At 45.8% G+C, this 21,288-nt stretch overlaps 1 protein-coding gene across 2 annotated transcripts; it reads left to right on the top strand.

The window, feature by feature from the left end:
* Positions 1-1,169: 1,169 nt before the first annotated feature.
* Positions 1,170-18,946, top strand: MYD88 (MYD88 innate immune signal transduction adaptor). 2 transcript variants are annotated; one of them, NM_001286912.2, is given in 6 exon segments: positions 1,188-1,576; positions 6,211-6,330; positions 8,775-8,955; positions 12,657-12,748; positions 14,240-14,414; positions 18,652-18,946. In NM_001286912.2, coding segments are annotated over 5 exon segments (894 nt in total). In that variant the 5' UTR covers positions 1,188-1,230; the 3' UTR covers positions 14,395-14,414; positions 18,652-18,946.
* The last annotated feature ends 2,342 nt before the right edge of the window (positions 18,947-21,288 follow it).

The raw sequence follows: 21,288 nt of genomic DNA, 5'->3' as shown, positions 1-21,288 counted from the left end.
TGTTTTTGTGTGTCTAGCCAGTGGACCCTGAGCTTGGTCCCTACTATAAATTAGCTTGATCCCAATGGAAATAATGCCATTGAAGCCTAGGCCTTGATGTTGTTCGTACAGCATCCCTCTTGGGCTGGGACATGGGAAATGCAGTCTCTGGAGACATCTGTCTGTCCATGGAGGTGAGGGTAAGGAAGGGGGGCTGGGGGTTCAGCAGCTACTCCCTGAAAGGTGAGGGGAGAGGAGAGAGTGAGAGTGTGTGAGTGTGCTCCCTGAGACCATTGGAGAGGGGTAACCTCTATCAGGTTTTGGGGGGAAGGGGAAGTAGAATGTCCTCTCCAGGAAAGGGGGGCCCTGATCCCCTCCTGCACTCAGAAATACTGTCAGTCTGTCTGCTCCCCGGGAGGTGGGTGGTGCACTAGCAGGTTGCCAGGGCTTCCTGTCAATCCTTCCTCTCCAAGGGAGGGTTTGTCCCTCTGCTCCAGGGATGTAAGCAAGTTGACCACTGGCATTTCCCCAGGCGGGGATGGGGGAAGCAGGAACCAGTGCTGGGGAGAGCCGTGCTTTTAAAAGCACCATCTCCACGGTGGCGCCTGTCCCCTCCCCGGCTGTCTGTCAGTCTGTCCGGCTCCACAGTGATCCTGGGGGGCAGGACTTGGGAGCGCTGGCGGCGAGGGGGGTCCCCCTGTCTGTCCGATGATCCTTCTGCCCGCCCGTCCCCTGGGCTGTGGGGGTGGCTGGCTGTCGGGGGATCCCGCCCGTCCAGCTGTCCCCGCTCCCCGGGGCCGGTGTATAGGCAAAAAGTGAAACCTCTCTGTTTTTGTGACCGTCACAGTTTCTGTCATACATACATGACATTTGATACAACTGCTCAGGAATTGCTACCTTTGCTGGCTGGTTGCAACAAATTCAGAGGGACTGTGTTTTTTGGTAGAAAAAATCTCTCAATTTGCTACCTCCTGGCTAATGGACTCAGGGGATGCTGGTGTTTTGCCTTGCGCAGGGGCCTTTTGCTCCTGGTCCATGGGTCACAAATTCAGAGGGACTGTGTTTTTTGGTAGAAAAATCTCTCGTGTTTCGGTCGCTGCACCGGCGGGCTGCCAGGGGGTCCCGTCCATCGTCCCGGGGCCGTGTGTGTGTGTCGCTCGGGGCGCGGGGCGGAGCGGGAAGCGCAGCGGATCCGGGGCGGGAGGGGGAAGTTGCGAAAGCGGCAGGCAGGCAGGCGGCGGGCGGCGAACCATGGACCCGACCCCGGCCGGCTCCGGCTCCCCCAAGCCCGGCGCCCCGGAGCCCCCCGAGCTGGAGGCGGTGCCGCTGGTGGCGCTGAACTTATCGGTGCGGCGGCGGCTCGGGCTCTACCTCAACCCGCGCGCCTCGGTGGCCGCCGACTGGGCGGTGCTGGCCGAGGAGCTGGGCTACGAGTACCTGGAGATCAAGAGCCTGGAGGCGCAGCCCGACCCCACCGCCCGCCTGCTGGACGACTGGCCGGCCCGCTGCCCCGGCGGCGCCACCGTGGGCCGCCTGCTGGCGCTGCTGCGCGCCCTGGGCCGCCACGACATCCTGGCCGACCTGGGCGGCCGCATCGGTGAGAGCCGGGAGCGCCTCCCGCTGCCTTCCCCTCGGGGCCGCTGCTCCCCCTGCGCCGCCCGCCTCTAGCCCTCCGGCCTCCCCCTCGGAGCGGGGCAGCGTGAGCCCGGACGGGCCTTCTGCTGCGCCAGCGCTGCCCCGAGCTCTGTTTGACAGCTGCCCCGAGCGCTCCTGAGCCGGGCCCTGGCCCTGTGCGTCTCCCGGGGGCCGCGGGAGGAGCTTGGGTGGCTTGGGAAAGAAGAGATCACACGCGGTGATCGCCTGACTGCATCTAAATAGGTTCTGGTGACGTTATAGGATCCCTGCTTCATGGGCTGAACAGAAACAAAAAGCAACTTGCAAGCCCTTCTAATGCAACCTCCCCTCCCGTCCCCCCAAGGAATGAATAGGTTAGTGTGTCTTAGGGCTGGGACAAGATCTGTTCCATCCCCAGTGACAGCTGGAATAAGAAAGTTGGGACAAGTTTTGTTTTGTTTCCCCCCTGAAACTCAACATTAGTGTTAAAGCTCTGTAAGCATGGCTAGGTTTTGAGTGTGAACTGCTAACCTGGGGTGGGTTTAGTTTTGCAGAACTTGTTGGTTAATTTTCTTTATTCCCTTGTAAACATTTTGAGACTTTCTTGTTAATTAGAAAGTCTTATTTAAACTGGTCAGTTAAAGGACCACTGTCCTGAAATGTATGTTCCTTTGGGGAAGCTAAACCTATTGGCATCTGTAGAGAATTATAAATAATTTGAGAATACCACATAGGATACAGCTTTTGCTAGGAAGATACATTTGGGGGCCTAACCATAGTTTGAGTGATGTGCTTTTGGTTTGGCTTGTTGCTGTTCTGCTCTGAAAACTGTGATCTATTCACTGTGCTTCTCTGATTTTTTTTTTCCATATCACACTTGCTCAGTTTTAAATGGGAAAGAGAGAGCCTCATATTTCTGGTGGTAATCCATGGGATGGAACCCAGACTGACTGTCAGAACCCAGCCTGAATTTGCAGACCTGTCAAACTGAGCAAACTTTACAGGAATCCCTCCAAGCTGTTTTTACAAAGTGTTCTTTAAGACAGAACCATGCTTTAAATGTAAAGAGAACCCAAATGACACTAACTGGAATTGAAGTTTTTATCACCTAAATATTTCTAAGGTCTCTTGACTCACAAGTAATGCTTGACATCAAGTGTCTCTCCAGTTGTACGTTTTCTGGGTTACTAGTGAGGAAGTGAGAGATCTAATTTCACTTACATGCTGAGAAGAAATCAAGATGGAGGACTTTACCACCACATCTTGCAAAACACTGACTAGCTAAACCAGTGATCTGGAGTGGAGATTCTCACAGGTACCTCCTACTCACACATGTATTTTGAGGATTCTCTGCTGCTTTTTTTTATAGAGAATTGTTATCAGTGTTATTTGTCATGATCCTCAATCAGACTTTTTCTTTTATTTGAGGATCATAACAAGCAGCAGATAATTCTGGCTGGGTGAGACAGTTTGAACATAAAACCCAAATGAAGTGGCAATTAAGATACTCTTAATTCTGGCACTGATGCACTTAATTCAGGAGCTGCCTTTTCAGTTCTCCTTGCCACCTTAATACCTACAGTTTGGTTCAGGGAGAGGCACTGAGTCTGAATCTCGCACATAGCAGAATTGTTTTAACTAGATTCTAATGAGAGAATGGTATAGTAAATTTCAAATCAATAAAGGCTACATTGAGAAAGACCTCAACTCTTCTGGAATATGCTACTCAGTTTCACTTTTGTTTCTACTGCTTCTCTCTCTTTCCTCACATTTATTTCCAGACTTCAACTTATGCACGCTTATTTTGGCCCCAACAGCCTTGTATTCATTAAACTTTTTGAAACTTTGCACTTTTAGGCTACATCTACACTGCAGAGTTTTTGCGCAAAAACGGCTGTTTTGGCACAAAAACTCGCAGAGTGTCCACACCTCAAGCGTGTTTTTGTGCAAGAAAATTTACAGTGAATTGATAGAACAGAAGGCTTTTTGCAGTATAGGTATTTCTCTTTCTACAAGGAATAACTCCTTTTTGAGCAAGAGATATTGTGCAAAAAGGTGTGTGTGAATGGTCAGCAGGGTTTTTTTGCACAAAAACAGCCTATTGAAACAAACACAGGTGCCCTGGTGGCCATTCTGTTAAAGGCAAACAGAGCTTTCTTGCGAGAGAGCGTCCATGAAATTGCTTTTCCTATGCACTTTTGCAGTGTGGACATGCTCTTGCACAAGACTTTTTGCGGAAGATCTCTTCCACAAAAAACTTTGTGCGCAAGAAGCCTGAGGTGTAGATGTAGAGTTAGAGAGAGGTAAGGAATTGGTTAGCTCTATATATACGAACTTGCAGAGGGACAGGACAATAGGGTTGAGGTCTGTTTTCTTTCTTTCTTTCTTTCTTTCTTTCTTTCTTTCTTTCTTTCTTTCTTTCTTTCTTTCTTTCTTTCTTTCTTTCTTTCTTTCTTTCTTTCTTTCTTTCTTTCTTTCTTTCTTTCTTTCCTTCTATTTCATATTTTAAATAAAAAAGTCCAATTTTTATTTTTTTTAAATAATTGATTTTTATCCACCCTGTTTATAGGCTAAACATTCTAAATCTACAACAGTAAACTGTTTAATACCCAAATAAAACTTTTCACTTGAATAGAGACAGTGTAATTAGCACTATTCTGCAGTGGGTTTATCTAGATTTTCATGTGACCTTTTGCACTATAGTATCTGAATGCCTAATTCTGCAAACGATTATCAATTCTGATTCCATCTCATAGAAGGATGGTTTAGATAAATCCTGCGTTTTGACAGAGAGTTACACCAGATAACCTTAGCAGTTCCTTCTAACACTAAGATTCACTGATTCGTAGTCAGTGTTATATATATCTGCAAATTGGTTCATTACATTTATTATTAGATTTTTGTGAACACAGCTCCCCACAAGCCTCTCAAGCTCTATATTTTGGCCCTAAACTACCTGATGGGGTTTCGTTAAGTATTGAAAAACGATTCAGCTACCCTTCTGAAACATTAAGTATTGGTTAGGGACTCAAAGGGTGCGTCTATACAGCAGGGCTTAACTTGAAATAAGCTACGCAAATTGAGACATGTCAATTGTGTAGCTTATTTTGAAATAGCTTACTTCGAAATTGGGAGCATCTACGCAGCACTTTTTTCGAAATAGAGCACTCTTCCTCCAACTTCCCTTACTCTTCGTACAGTGAGGGTTACAGGAGTCGGAGTAAGAAGTCCTCCAGCTTGACAGAAATTTCAACATTATTTTGATATAACTGCCTGCCGTGTAGACGCAGACTAAGTTATTTTGAGATAACACTAGTTATTTGAAATAATGTTGCTGTGTAGATGTACCTAAAATGGGCCACAACAAAAGGAAAACATGGAGATGTTAAAATCTATGGAATCACTTCCCTGGTGATATTGTTAGGTATGGACTTGATCTTGTCAATGTATGTTCAGGCTCTCCACCCATATTATACCTTTATCACCAGTTACCAGTCAAGATTAACACAGGGTTTTTACACAGGGTGGCTGGTAAAACAACAACTTTCTTTAACACAACACCAAATTAAGTGAAAAGACACCTTAAAGTTTGGAACAAAATACAAAATCTGGATGTCACAGTGAAACAGGCGTGAAACTGGAACCCAAAATACAAGTAACAAAAACCAGGGCAATACAAATAAGAGGGGATTATATCGCCATGTTCTCTGTGTTCAGAGACAAGGTACGCAGACGTCTTAGGAGAGGAGAAAGGGAACTCAAGGAAGTAGATCAGTGTCGAAGCTCAGGCAGGGGGAAGGTCTTCTCCTGTCTTTCTTTAAATCTTCTCTTCTTGACCTGCCATCCTGCATGTGATATGCAAACTGGGAAGCAAGTGATGGAAGAGAGAGAGAGAGAGAGTGTGTGTGTGTGTGTGTGTGTGTGTTTGTGTTTTGAGGGATCCATCTGCCTGGCCTTACTGCTGGTACCTTAACCGCTATAAGAAGTGGGGACCCAGGATTGCTCCACCACTGGAGACTGCACCAGACTCCCTCTTTGGCTGGAGATTTCCAGTCTGTCAGTGGTGAACAGAGACTAGTCTCCTGCCTCTGGCGGCCTATTGAACTGACAGCCTGCCCCGCTACAGGTGAGCTGTGGCTCCAGCACCACAGAGGTGCGCAGCAAGCCCTGAGGGGAGGGTGGACTGCCCTTATAAGGTCTCTTGTTGCCGCCAGGCAGATTAGGGTCAGGTGACCGCACTTTTCCCGCCTTTTCCAGGCATGGGATGGTGACAGGGAGGCTGACCACCCTTTCAGAGGGAAAATCAAAATGATGGACGAAACACTGGCACCCCTTCCCCAACAATATTTGCATACATTTTATGTGCTGCTCAATAAGGAAATAACAACACTTAAGTAACACCCCTTGTCCAGTCTCTCAGTGCATGCTACAGACAACTAATGCTCCTAAATTAGTTTGCCTTAACGATGTAAGGGCCTTTGACTTTCAAGTCAGAATGATGCTGAAAGACTGGGCTGCTTTTTTGTGTATTGTTTAGTTACCTTTCAGAGAGTTGCTGCATTTACAGAACCTCAGCAGCATGACCAGCCTCAACGGAGCCTTTTATGTGTCTTGCAGAAGAGGACTGTAAGAAGTACCTGCAGAGGAAAGAGCAGCCTGTGCAGGTGCCAGCAGTGGACAGCAGTATCCCAAAGACATTAGAGATGTCGGGCCTCACTACCAGAGATGATCCTTACGGTAAATAGTCATCGATTTATTGATTTAATAAGAGATATATTCTGCTAGGGTTTGCCTTCTGTGGAGTAAGCCCCTGTGAGAAATACTGAGATCCATTTACCTCCCTTCCTATGCATATACATGGCACCCTGAGTCTCTGACCAAGTCTGGGGGATAGGGTTGAAACACTCTGAAAGGGAGAATGGGCAGTTGGGCAAATGTAAATGAGGATCAGAGTGTGGTAGTGCAATTAAATACATAGAACTCTATGCAGTTTTCTAGGTTTAAGGCTCCTGCTGTACGATGTTATGCCAGTACCTCTTTCTGGATCTAAATTTTCATTCATTTGGAAGGAAATGTGGTCAGTTGAGTGGAATCACAAAGCCCCATTTGCCAATTTAGGCCCTGAGCCAGGAGGGCCCTGAGCCAGGAGAAAGAGCCAAGCACTTTGAATCCTCTGGGGCTCTCCAAAGGCAAAAGAGTCTGCCTAAGGGGTTCTGATTTTAGTACAGCCAGTCCCCGAGTTACGCGGATCCAACTTAAGTCGGATCCGCAGTTACGAACGGGGCTTTTTTCGCCCCGGAGGACGGGAGCGGCGGGATGCCCAGATGAGCCACGGTCCCACCGCCCGCGTTCTCCGGGGCAAGAAAAGCTGCTCCCCGTCTCCCTGGTCTGCTGGGGGGGGGTGCAGCTAGTGCCCCCTCCCCCTCCAGCAGACCAGGCTTTTCTGCCCACGACGCCTGGGGTAGAGCAGCTGGGGCGTTGCTGGCTTGGTCCCGCAGCGCCGCTCCTTGGCGCTACTGGACTAACCCGGCAGCACCCCAGCTGCTCTGCCCCAGGCGTCCTGATTCAGCCGCTGCTGGTCAGTTTCAGCAGCGGCTGAATCAGGACGCCTGGGGCAGAGCAGCTGGGGTGCTGCTGGGTTGCTCCAGTAGCGCCGAGGAGCGGCGCTACTGGAGCAACCCAGCAGCACCCCAGCTGCTCTGCCCCAGGCGTCCCCAAGTCAGCCGCTGCTGAAACTGACCAGCGGCTGACTACAGTAAGCCCGAGGCAGAGTTGCTCTGCCCCCGGCTTCCTGGAATCAGCCGCTGATCAGTTTCAGCAGCAGCTGACTTGGGGACGCCTGGGGTTCTTAAGTTGAATCTGTATGTCAGAACTGGCATCCAGATTCAGCCGCTGTTGAAACTGATCAGTTTCAGCAGCGTCTGAATCTGGACGCCAATTCCGACTTACATACAGATTCAACTTAAGAACAAAGGGTATGTCTACACTACCCCGCTAGTTCGAACTAGCGGGGTAATGTATGCATACCGCACTTGCTAATGAAGCCCGGGATTTGAATTTCCCGGGCTTCATTAGCATAAGCGGGGAGCCGCCATTTTTAAATCCCCGCTGCTTCGAACCCCGTGTAGCGCGGCTACACGGGGCTCGAACTAGGTAGTTCGGACTAGGGTCCTATTCCGAACTACCGTTACTCCTCGTGAAACGAGGAGTACCGGTAGTTCGGAATAGGACCCTAGTCCGAACTACCTAGTTCGAGCCCCGTGTAGCCGCGCTACACGGGGTTCGAAGCAGCGGGGATTTAAAAATGGCGGCTCCCCGCTTATGCTAATGAAGCCCGGGAAATTCAAATCCCGGGCTTCATTAGCAAGTGCGGTATGCATACATTACCCTCCTAGTTCGAACTAGGAGGGTAGTGTAGACATACCCAAACATACAGTCCCTATCTTGTACGTAACCCGGGGACTGCCTGTATCTGGACAGAAAATGCTCATACTTTCCTTACCCTGCTTGTAGAGCCTGATCCTTCACTACGCTGTTGCGGTTTTATGCTGGCACAACTCCACTGAAATCAGTGTTGTTGTGCTGCTGTAGAACTGGAGTTACATAGCAACAAATTGAGTCAATAGAGGTTGGGCACCCAATTGTGAAAAATGCGAGCCTTAAAATAAGGCACCTGAATCTGGTTGGGCACCAAATAAATAAATAAAGGCCTTAATGAGTGCTGCGGGTGGGTAACTCAGGTAGGCCACTTATTCAGGTGTCTAACTTCTGATACCCAAGTTTGAAAATATTGAGCTGTCTTCTACCCATTAGACTTGTTTCTCATATAACTCTCTTTGTGGCATGTCTATATTTTCCAAAGCCGAGGGCTTGCCTGATACGATTGTATGATAGTGCGTGTAGTGATGCTCCTAGGTGAAATGTCTGCAGGGACTTAGAGCTCTGGATTTAGAAGCATGAGACTCTAGTACCTGAACTAACGGAGAGACATTCTCTCAAAAGCTATAGCCAACTCCTCAGTCTCTGTAGGAGGACTAGCCAGTATAGGGAGAAGAGAGTCTCAGCGTGTTCATGTGGGTTATGTGACATTATGAATCAAAGACTCCAGCACCTGAAGAGTGAGCAGTGGTTGAATTTATATTCACTTATTATTGCCTGTGTACAATTGTGAATGGTTCCAGGGAACACGCCAGAGCTGTTTGATGCCTTCATCTGTTACTGTCAAAAAGACATCCAATTTGTCCAAGAGATGATCCGAGAGCTGGAGCAAACGGAGTTCAAGCTGAAGCTGTGTGTGTTTGATCGGGATGTCCTGCCAGGGTCATGCGTGTGGTCCATCACTAGCCAGCTCATAGAGAAACGGTAAGTGGGAACTGGCTGTGAAGGAAGTATTTGCTAGATATTTCCAATGCTAGATTTTAGGTAGACCAAAAGGTGGAGAGACTGGAGAGGGCCTAGAGAAGAACAACAAATGATTAAAGGTCTATAGAACATGACCTGTGAGGGAAGACTAAAAGAAGTGAGTTTGTTTAGTTTGGAAAAGAGTAGACTGAGAGGGGACATGATAGAGGTTTTAATGTACTTAACAGAGTATTACAGGGAGGAGGGAGAAAAATTATTCTCCTTGACCCCTGATGATTGGAGAGGAAGCAATGGGCTTAAATTGCAGCAAGGGAGGTTTAGGTTAGACATTAGGAAAAAGCTTCCTAACTGTTAGGAGGGTTAAGCACTGGAATAAGTTGCCTAGGGAGGTTGTGGAATCTCCATCATCGGAGATATTTAAGAGCATGTTAGATAAACATCTATCAGGGATGATCTAGATGGTGCTTGACCCTGCAGTAAGGGCGGGGGACTGGACTTGATGACCTCTCGAGGTCCCTTCCAGTTCTAGTGTTCTATGATTCAAAGGAGAATTGTTTCCATGGGACTGGATTTCACCCTCCTCTTGGTGAGCATGGAGGATGGGCTAGAGAGGCAGGGAGACTCCACAGTGGTGTCTTAGTTTCCTATTTGCCATCTCAAAAAAGGAAGATTGGGGTGTCCCAAACCTGTGGCTCAATAGGGCTCACCAGGCAGAACTGTACTTAGGCACCACTGGTCCCTGTGCTCTTTTCTGCTGCTTGGGTACCATGTGATCACTCAAAGGCAGCTGTGAAGGTGGCCTAGAAGCAGATAAAATGCAGCCCCAAGCTATATCAGCTTCTTCCCTGCCAGATTTCCATGCAGAAACCCAGTGGCTACGTCTACACTGGCAGCTTCTTGCGCAAGAACTGTTTTGCAGAAGAGTTCTTGCGCAAAAAGTCTTCCACAAGAGCACGTCTACACTGGCATGTGCTTTTGCGCAAGATATGAGTTTTTGTGCAAGAGCGTCTGGCAGTGTGGACACTCTCTTGTGCAAGAAAGCTCTGATAGCCATTTTGCCATAGCGGTTTCTTGCGCAAGAAATTCATGTTGCCTGTCTACATTGCCCTCTTGCGCAAGAGCTCTTGTGCAAGAGGGCTTATTCCTTGTGGAGAGAGGAATAACGCTTCTGGAAGAAGCCCTGTTTTCCGCAGCTGTACTGTAAATTTACTTGCGCAAGAACGCGCGTGCAGTGTAACACCCGGCAAGTTTTTGCGCAAGAACAGTTGTTCTTGCGCAAGAAGCTGCCAGTGTAGACATAGCCAGTAGGTTTTCAAGAGACAGTGCTGTAAAGAGTCACTCTGGCCCTCACCCCAGGATTCAGAGCCCTTTTGCAGAGTTTGAGGGGGAGTTGTATCACAGAGGGTTAATTTCCCTCCTTCAGATAGGAGGAGATCTGTCTGGGAAGAGGACCCTGTCAGAGCCTCTGTGTGGGGGAGATGGGTGAACTTACCCGCACTAGTTGTTTTTTCTTTATCTAGTTGATTTGACCACCCCGTGGATGAAAGTTATTTCTCTGGGCAGCTAATATAGCTACTTATGGAGCATGCAATCACCTTGGGGCAGCCAGGGAATTGAGAAGAAAGCTGTCTTCCACCTAAGATACTGGATATGCACAGGGGAACTTGAAAGTTACACAATCAGTGGAAAATTAAACCACTTCTAAGATGTCTCCATGGCCAACTGTCTGGATTTTCGAAAGATCCTTTCAGGTAGAGGAGGTTGTTATGGTAACATCTCTACACTCCAGCCAGGATCAGGGCCCTATTGTGCAAGATGATGTACAAATACACAGGCAGATGATGTCTGCTCTGAAGAACGTGCCATGTAATTTAAGACAAGACACAGCAAATGAATGAGTAATGAGTAGATGGAGGCTGAAACTAACAGTACTGATGTCTTCTAGTTCTGTAGCTTAGTGGTAGCTAGTGCACAATTTGATGGTTCCACATTATTGTAAGACTTCTTAAAAAATATACGTCAATGTCAGTGATACACACCTGATACCAAAGTATGAGATCGTATTAAAGACTGTATCATCCAGCAGTCCCATACACATACTGGAAGATTTACCTGGCATTGCTTGGGTCCTTCAGGGCAGGGGGCTGCCGGTGGGATTGGTGGGTTCAGGAGTCAGGGCAAGGATTGGGGTGCTCAGGGCAGGTACTGGGGAGGGCGCGGGAGTCAGGGCAGGGAGTTGGGACGTGTGGGGAGCTCAGGACATGAGGTAGGGGTGCAGGACTCAGGGCAGTGGGTGAGCGGATTAGGGCAGGGGTCTGGGAGGTGTGGGAGAGCTCAGCACAGGGGGTAGGGGTGCAGGAGATGGGGCACGGGGTGGGGAGCTCAGTGAGGCCACCTGCAGTGGTGAGGATGGTGTGGCAACTGCTGCCCCCCTGGTTCCTCCTTGGAAGGCGGCTCCTGGAGGGCTCAGGGGACTGAGGCTGCATGGCCTGGCCCTGGCCCCCAGCAGTGCTCTTGGGGGGCTGGGGCTGTGCAGCCTGGCCCCAGTCCCCGGCGGTGCTCCTCTGGGGTGGCAGGGCTGCTTGCTGGTGGGGCTTCCGCACTCCCCATCCAGTGTTGCGGCCAGAGGGGAGGAGTTTGTAATGGGGGCCCACCTACCTGGACCAGTGGTCGGCAACATGGAAAGCCCTGACCCCAGCTGGCCACCTCTTCCTGGTGTAGCTGCTCTCCCTGTGGTCACTCGGGAGTATCGCTGGCCCCCACACTTGCTGCCCTGAGTGGTCATTCTGCAGTAGGGATGTAAGTGACGAGTGACTTGACTAGTTGCTTTCCCACCCCCTTGCTGCCTCTAGTAAAGAGGCAACAAGAGGGGGGAGCAGGAGTCAGTGGTGGGAGGAGCCAGCTTAAAAGCCGATTCCTCCCCAGCACCATCTCCACGGGGGGGGCGGGAAGGGAACCGGGCGCAAGCTGGGTATCAGTTGATTCCCAGCTTGCATCTGGTCCCCCGCACTGCGCTTGTGCTTTTTAAATGTATGAAGAGACGCCAGCACAGTGGGAGGGACCAGGAGTGAGCTGGGGCAGGTGGATTGCCAACTCACGTCTGGTCTCCCCCACGGCACATCAGCCTTTTAAATATATTAAGAGCCTGGTGTTAAAAGGCAGGGAGCTAACTCTGCTGCGGTTCTATTTCCCCTCCTTATCAACTTATCGACTAGTTGATGGATTCCATTGACTAGTCGATCAGTGGATTAAACGCCATTTAACATCCCTACTCTGCGGTATAACTCTCTCTCCTATCAGCTCCCTCCCTTTTTGTATTATGGAAAACAATCCCATTCTAGGCACATCCAAACCCCGACCTTGCTTTAAGTTATAAGAGGAAGCTGCATACTGAATTTGGTGGTCCTAGCTCTTGCCATTTAGGAGAAGTTCTTGAATGAACAGATTCATGGATGGACAGAAACATGGATGGATAGAGGCCCAAACTCTCTAAAAATATATATATAGAGAGAAAGCTGTAAGTGGAGTAACAAAACTCTTCAGATGTTATTGACAATAGACTAGGAACATTGATTCTGGTTGCATATTTCAGCATAACAGGTTTATAAAATATTTATATTTTCCAGCAAGCATGAAAAGCTTCTGTTTTCTTTAGTTAATAACCATTTAACCATTTTCCTCTGCTCTCTTTTTAATTCCAGCTGTAGGAAGATGGTGGTTGTTATTTCAGATGATTATCTGGAAAGCAATGCATGTGATTTCCAGACCAAATTTGCTCTTAGCCTTTCCCCAGGTAAGAGAATTCAGATGATGCATTAAGGGTACATTTCCTCATAAGTCATAATAATGTATCATCAATGTTGCTCTTAATTATTTGTATTACAGTAGCATCTAAAGGGCCCAGTTTATAAAAAGAACAGGGATCTATTATTCTCAGGGTATGTCTAGACTGTACCCCTCTGCCAGCAGTGGGATGTAGATTAGGCTGGGCGAAATAGCTAATGAAGCGGGGATTTAAATATCCCATGCTTCATTATCATAAAAATTGCCAGTGCTTTTTTCCGGCACGGAGCTTTGTCAGAGAAAAGCGGCAGTCTAGAGGCTGATCTATCGCTAAAGAAAGCCTTTTCCGATAGATCCTGTATACCTCACTTTATATTATTTTATGGCAAATGTTTGCACTGTAAAAATGATAAACCAAAGAGACAGTATTTTCAATTCACTTCATACAAGTACTGTAGTACAATCTCTTTTATTGTGAAAGTGCAACTTATGCATTGCATAACTGCCCTCAAAAACAAAACAATGTAAAACTTTAGAGCCTACAAGTCCACTCAGTCCTGCTTCTTGTTCAGCCAGTATTATAGCAATCTTGGATGATCACCTTATAGCAATCTCAGATGATGACTCAGCACATTTGTTTTAAGAATACTTTCAACTGCAGATTTGATAAAACACAAAACAGTTACCAATGTGAGACTTCTAAAGATAGCTACAGTATTCGACCCATCTTGGAGAGAGGAGTTGTGGTGAATTCATTCAGAAATCTTAAAAGAGCAACACTCCGATGCGGAAACTACAGAACCTGAACTACCAGAAAAGAAAATCAGCCTCCTGCTGGTGGCTTTTGTCTCAGTTGATGAAGATGACCAGGGTCTGCAGCTCTTTGAACCCATCATCAGCATGGATGCTTGTCCTTTGGAATGGTGATTGAAACATGAATCCTTAGCGCATCTGGCATGTAAATATCTTGCAGTGCTGGCTGCAATAATGCCACTACAACACCTGTTCTCACTTTTACGTGGCATTGTAAGCAAGAAGCAGGAAGCATTATCTCCTGATAACTTGTTTGAGCATTTGGCTGAACAAGAAGTAGGACTGAGTGGACTTGTAAACGCTAGAGTTTTAAATTGTTTTATTTTTAATACAGTTTTTTGTACATAATTCTACATTTGTAAATTTAACTCTCACAATAAATACTTGTAATGGGGAAATTGAAAAATACAGTACTTGTAATGGGATAATTGAAAAATATTATTTCTTTTGCTTTTTACAGTGCAAATATTTGTAATGACAGTCAAGCGAGCACGGTATACTTTGTATTCTGTTGTAATTAAAATCAATACATTTCAAATGTAGAAAACATCCAAAATATTTCAATAAATGGTATTCTATTATTATTTAACAGGACGATTTTAATCGCAAAATTTAATGTTTTTAATCACTTGACAGCCTAGTAATGATGCAACTTTCTTTACCCACATGACTGTTTGGATTATTTCAGGTGCTCGCCAGAAACGGCTGATTCCGGTCAAGTACAAAACCATGAAGAATGCATTTCCAAGCATTTTGAGGTTCATTACAGTCTGTGACTACACTAATCCCTGCACCAAAAAATGGTTCTGGACAAGACTGGCAAAATCCCTCTTGCTCCCATGAGGCAAAGCTTCCTGAGCCAGGTGCCTTTTGATTCAATATAGCTGTGCCTTCAGAAAAAAAGAAACGCCAACTTTCAGGTGTAGTTTATACAGTCTTTCAACATGTCAGAACTTTGATCCTTGCAATATTGTATCTGGGGCCTGCAACAGACACTCAAGTGTTATCTGAAGGGATGCTTACTTGCATTAAATAGGGAGTTAATTTGCAGTAAAGGAGTCACAATGCACTTCTCAAGGTGGGTAATTTGAAATGACCAAGCCATCAACATTGAACAAAAATGTTATATGGTGTTAAACACTGTTCCAGGGCTCTGGTAGTTTTATCTGAGGATGATCAGGGGGATAGTTTCTCTTCTTAATCCCTGGTAAAATCTGAGGGCTGGTTGCTGACCAGCATGAAATGAGTTTGGGGTCTCAGTTTGGTTCCTTGTGGACAAATGATGAATGCCACAAAAATCATCGATATTACCATCCTGGTTGGCAAGGAGGCCACGTATTGAACTACCCTTTTGTTCCCTAGCAAGAACCCCTCCAGATCCAGGTTCTAGCACACTAGTAGGAGAGCTTGCTTTTCTGCTGTCCAGAGTGTACTGCTCTTTGGCTGTATGGACTCCACCTGTAGGACTCTCTTTCTTTGTATTTAATAAGTATTGCATTTATTTTAATATTGTTAAATATTTAAAAGAATTAACCGAGTTCCCATTGTTTTTTGCAATATCTGACTCTTGAGAAATGACGGAAGTGAATTTATTTTCTGTTGAATATTTTTTCCTCAGTTTTTGGTCTTTTAAAATATTTTAGGTCCTATTCCAACCTGTTCAGAGTTAGTTATTGATGTAACTCCCTTATATCTGACATCCTCTGAAACAGCCTTCCAACCTGGATCATAGAATCACGGAAGATTAGGGATGGAAAAGCTCTCAAGAGGCATCTAGTCTAACCCCTTTCACAAAGCAGGACCAACCCCAAGTAAATCATTCCAGCCATGGCTTTGTCAAGCCAGAACTTGAAAAATTCTAAGGATGGAAATTTTACCACTTCCTTGGGCAACCCATTCCAGTGTTTCACCACCCTCCTACTGAAATAACTTTTCCTAATATCCAATGATTGGTTCTTTGTTAAAAACAAAAGCCAGAGAAAAAGACTTACTAAGTAACGAGGGTATTGCTTGTAGCATGTGATGTCTGTCAGTCTTTACTCATATCCCATTTAAGTAAGTGATGCTATTAGGTCAGCATTGGAAATCATAGATCCTATAATGCTTACAACAAATAATTCTCACATCAGTGGTTCACTCAGAGGCCAGGTCTACATTAGACCTAGAAGGTCGGGTTAAGATATGCAGCTTCAGCGACATAAAATGTCTTCACAGAGGGAGGCAAATACTCCCATCAGCTTCCCTCATTCCTTACGACTGTGAGGAGTACCAGTGCTGACTGGAGCCGCCCTCAGCGTTTGAATGGGAGAACTGAGCTGAAAACTTTGTATGTGCAACCCCCCTAAATCATTTGGCCTCTAAGAATCTTGCACAGGCTTTGGAATGTCCCAGTTACCAAAAGGCTAAGTGTCTGATAAAGAGTGCCTTAAATTATAGATCAGACCTACTTAAAAAATAAATAGTAATGTTGCTTTAATGTGAACACATATATTTTAATTAATATATTATAATACTATGATTCATTAATCAGTATATTTAAATCTAAAAGCTGTCCCCAGTTGCTTACATGAATGAGGTTAGGAGCATCACTGTTGCTGTTGTAATTGTTACATGCATAGTGTTGGTCTAAAGCTCAGAGGCTTCGTGGGATCCAGCCCTTATAGAAACTTGGGTTTGGGTTTTTTTTTCAAAGTGACACTTTTAAAATAACCTGTCAAGGTCTCACACAGGGTTTCAGTAGATGTTTACTTTCACCAGCAATGTGGTTTTACTGTGCCTATGCATCTGTATTTGCTTGAATTGATGCATGTTGGTTCATTCCTTCAACCACTGATTTGCTATTGATTTTGTAGCTTAATATGAGTTACTCATGGACATTTTCAAAGAGTAGCCAATCATCAGGTTTTTTCACTGTTTATTGCGATGTTAAATATGTTGAGTTCTTGTAGAAACATCTATGTCTGTGGGTACGGCTAGACTGTGGTATCACGAAAAGACTGAGATATCCTGGTATCCCGAAAAAACTCCGCCATGTCTAGGGAATGCATTTGCTCTTCCGCTTTCTTTTGCAGAAGAGCAAACGTGCTCTTTTGGAAGCTCCTGTATTTCTCGTTCCACGAAGAAGAAGGGGGCTTCTGAAAGAGGGGATTTTTTCCGACATTTGGCCCAGTCTAGATGGGTCAAATGTCAGAAAAGCCTCTTCCGACAAAAGAATCGGAAAAAAGTATGCAAAATGCAGAGCACATTTTGCGCACCTTTTTCAGACAAAAACTTGTGGTCTAGCCGTACCCTGATTGTCTGTCTTTAAAGGATACTAAAGTCTGTTCATAAGATGTATGTTCATACATATTTTACCAACTTTTTGCCAGTAAATCTCTTGTAATAGACAAGCCAACCCTATCACTGTTAACCTCAAATTACTGAAGCTTGTTAATGCTCCTTGCATCAGTGCTGGGGCCCATTTTTGGATGGGACTGCAAAACGTCTTCCCTACTCTGAGATCATCCTGCACAGGCTTGTTGTGGGAATTTGCGAGTTAACTGCTCTTTGTGGATATAAATGTATTTCCCAGTCCTCTTGTCCTCCAGCTCTTGGTGCAGAAGTGAAGCACAGCTACTAGTCTTGCTATTTCAGCACAGTTTTGAAATGTTACTTATATAAATAGCCTGGAATTCTGGTAGGTCTCTGCCTGCTTGAGGGAACTGGAGTGATTGTGTTGGTGAATATTAGCACTGGCATGTGTTTCACAAACATGAGCACACCAGCAGTGGGATTGAACCTGATACCTTTGGATCTGAAAGCATGAGCTTCTGTTGAATGAACAATTAATTCCAAAGGCGGTAGCAGAAACGTGAGTCTTCATCGGCCAACCACTAGGGGGACACAGTAAGCCACAATTGACTTAATGAACTAGACCTTCTAATCCCTTTGGCTGGTAGGGGAGAATTGTCCCCAATTCATAGAGGGGAAACTTGGGCACAAAAAATTTAAGTGATTTATCCAACATTGCACCATGAGTCATTGGCAAAGCAAGGACTGAAACCCACATTCAACATTGACTCCAAGTGTCCTGTTTTAGAATGAAATGTGTATGCACACAGTGAACTCTTTGGGCAGGACTGATTTTACATGTTTGTACAGTGTCTTCTGTGATGGCCCTGATCTCTGGTTTTCGCCTATAGCTGCTACAGCAATGCAAATAATAAAATCATGCTATACCATATTAATAGTTACTAGGTGATTCAGTGATCTCTGTTGAATTGAAAAGATGCTGTTTTTGCAAAGAAAGAAACAGCAGCATCTTTATAATTTCTAGTTCACCGAACATACCCAGATGAATTTACCATTCCAAATAACCATCAGAGATCTCATAGCTTAGATAAGACCATATGGTCACCTAACTGGTCTGTGCTTCAGTTTCTCCACCTCTCCGGCTCAGTACAAAGTACTGTTAATGAATGGGATGTGCATGTACTCAACAACTTTTTAAAATCATATCAAAAGTTTTTAAGTAGGCTAAAATAACTCATTGGGATGAGAACTAGCAATCCCAGAAACATACGGTCTGGAGGTTTAAATAGGTACATCTGTAATATGCTATATGCCAGTGTTCACAAACTTTTTATGCTCTGCCTTACCCAGAATTGTAATCTGTCTGTATCTCCTCTGCGGGCTGGGAGCTGAGGCTGGGACTGCACCAGGGATCACGGGGTACACCTGAGGTCATGGGCTGGGAGCAGAGCCATGGCTGGGAGCAGGGCAGGGTCAGAAGCTGGAGGCAAGAGGAGGGCTGGGCTGGAATTTGAAAGCGGGAGCCGTGAACTGCAACATAGCCACATCATGGTTGGGGATCTCATCTGGAGCATCGATTGGGAGCAGAGCTCGGCTGGGTGGTGCTCTCTTCCCACCCTCCTTTGGGGAATGGCCCAGGTTCCCCCCAAATGTTTCTCCTTGCCTCGTATGGGGGATTCCTGACAGTTTATGGACCACTGCTGTATGCTAAAGTAACCTCAGGATCCTATGTACTTCTGAATGTGTCTTATAACTGTTCTGAATGTGACTTCTACGGAAGCCATGACATCTTATTTATTTTAATTGCAGTTCAATTGCAATGGTGTGTGATGCTTCACTTCTGCCTCCTCCTGTGCAGAGGAAGAGACAAATCCTGAATATGTTTTTAAAACATTACTCACAAACGATGTCAGTTCTATTGCATTTATAGTCTCACATAAAGTCAATCATCGCTGTGCTTGTTGATATCAAAACACTTTGTATATTTTCATTTTTTTCTGTCCATTCTCATGTTTTATATCAACTGTTCCAATGGATGGTTGTTGTTTTTTTTAAATTGCTACTTTTACAATGGTGCCAAAAAATAAAGACTGAAGAAAAGCAATGGGATTTGTGAACATGCTGTTTCTGTATCAGAGAACACCTGCCTTTATAGGGAAATATGGTATCGGGAGATAACTTTTTTCAGAAACCAACTATTCCTAGATGAGTCCTTTATTCGGTAGTGTGTAGTTCCCCACCTCAGGAGGAATACTACCAAGAAATTAGGCTTCAGCGAAGTACAGTTATTCTCCAGATCTCATTCTTCACTTGACGTGATGTAGTCTCCTCCCTCCCGCATTGCCTGTAGCCAGCCATCTCTGCTAGCTGGCCTGTGAGGTGGTACCAAGACTATGCTTCCTCCCCCCACATGGGCTCATGCCCTCTGTGCCCAAGTAGGTCACACATAGCTATGCAGGACTGTGGGAGGCTTGCCAGCTTTAACCCCTATGCAGCCACTTAAGATGCAGTCTACAATTAAGTGAATTCACACACACAAACACAGCACCTCTCAGGATCAGGCCTTGCTTTTCAAAAGTAAGAAATGGAGTTTTGTTCCCATATCAGGCTAGGTTACACACTGAACTTGCATGTTGCTATCACATAGTTTGGTTTGCCATGCTGTGGTGCCCAAACATGGATGATGCAAAGCAAACACCACACAGTTGTGTGGCAAGCTTGTCTGAGAAGACACTGGAGCAAACAGTGAACTGATGGCATTTATAAAACCCAACAGTAGGTAACATCTTCAAAAGTCTCCTAAATCCCTTTTGAAAATTGGATGCGGGTTCATAAGTCACTTAGGTGACTGCAAATATTACAACTTCTACTTTGGCTGAAAACTGAATGGCTACCTCTACACTGGCGGCTTCTTGCGCAAGAACTCTTTTGCGGAAGAGTTCTTGTGCAAAAAATCTTCCACAAGAGCACGTCCACACTGCCATGTGCTTTTGCGCAAGAGCATCCATGGCAGTGTGGATGTTCTCTTGCGCAAGAAAGCTCTGTTGGCCATTTTAACCATAGGGGCTTCTTGCGCAAGAAATTCATGTTGTTTGTCTACACTGCCTTCTTGTGGAAGAGCTCTTGTGCAAGAGGGCTTATTCCTCATGGGGAGAGGAATAACTCTTCCGGAAGAAGCCCTGTTTTACAACACTATACTGTAAATTTACTTGCGCAAGAATGCTCGTGCAGTGTAGACAGCAGACAAGTTTTCGTGCAAGAACAGCTGTTCTTGCTCAAGAAGCTGCCAGTGTAGACATAGTGTAACTGGGGGTAGAATTAGGTTGTCAGGTCTTATGTTTGTGGGGTGGTTTTTTTTTAAGGTCTGTTCAGACTCTTGGCTGATGAAAGACATCTTGTGCTTAGAATACAAACTGGAATCAGGAGAGCTCTTCCCAGTTTTGATGTGACTTTGAGTAAGTCATACAACTTCTCTGTACCTCAGTTTCCTCATCTGTTAAATGGGAACAAGATTTGCCTGATAAACATTTGTGGATATAATTCAGTAGCTGATATACAATGATCTGAGCGCCTGAGCTAGAAGGCGACACACAAAGTAGTGTTCTCCCTGGACCAAATTCTGCTTTCAGTTATAAAACTATGGACCCACTGAGATGAGTTGCTTCAGCATAAGAAGAATTTAGTCCCTAGTCTCCATTTGCAAGGGAAAAGATAGCAGCGACAGCATTATGGCAGGAAAAATGGCAGGAAAAATGCTGTTTGCTTACCTTTAGGAAAATAAAAAGAAGCAAAAAACTACAAGTGCTATATCACTAGAAAATAAACTATTAGAATTTAATAAAGAGAATGAACAAGCCAGACTCTAGAGGTTTTAGTTGATATCTGTCAGTCAGTCTGGGATATTATACAAATACTTCACATGGAGGCAGGGCTGTTTACAAGGTATAGAGGGCAAATACCCCGGGGCCTGGTGATTCAAAAGAGCTTGCGTCTCCCAGCCACCACCAATAGTGTGGCAGCGGCCAGAACCCTGGGCCCTTTAAATTGCCACTGGAGCCCCACACTGCATGCTCCAGGCAACACTGAGGGCTGCAGGGGGGTAGGTGTGGCATACTCCAGGAGGTGCTGAAGCAGCCTGTGGGAAGCTAGCCCCAGCCATGTCCCTTCTGCCTAAAGCCCCACCCCTTCTTGAGAATCAAAGCCACCCCCGCTGCTTTGCCAGTGGCCTGGTGAGTCTGTTGGTCCCCCGCACTGGAGATGAAAGTGGGCTGGTGCGGCACTCCAATAAGAACTGGCTGCCGGGCTAACCTAAACTTGGATGACCTTTTACTCCTCCTTCTGCTTGCCCCACCCCTATGGTTGCCAGCTAGGGTTGCCAGATGGTTGAAACAAAAATACTGAACACCCCCCCCCCGCCCGCCCGCAAAAAAAAAAAGGGAAAAAATT

The sequence above is a fragment of the Pelodiscus sinensis genome, chromosome 2 (assembly GCF_052426305.1).
Source record: "Pelodiscus sinensis isolate ZL-2025 chromosome 2, ASM5242630v1, whole genome shotgun sequence".
Lineage (NCBI taxonomy): Eukaryota > Metazoa > Chordata > Testudines > Trionychidae > Pelodiscus > Pelodiscus sinensis.
The sequence above is the reverse complement of the archived record's forward strand: the minus strand, read 5'-3'. Positions and strand labels throughout refer to the sequence as shown.

What these genes read in the sequence shown, in the direction of transcription:
- MYD88 (XM_075919733.2), top strand. Translation starts at nt 1,231, where the DNA reads ATGGACCCGACCCCGGCCGGCTCCGGCTCCCCCAAGCCCGGCGCCCCG. An exon ending in TACCAGAGATGATCCTTACG is followed by an intron (nt 6,331 to 8,774) that starts GTAAATAGTCAT and finishes GAATGGTTCCAG; the next exon opens with GGAACACGCCAGAGCTGTTT. An exon ending in TGCTCTTAGCCTTTCCCCAG is followed by an intron (nt 12,749 to 14,239) that starts GTAAGAGAATTC and finishes GGATTATTTCAG; the next exon opens with GTGCTCGCCAGAAACGGCTG.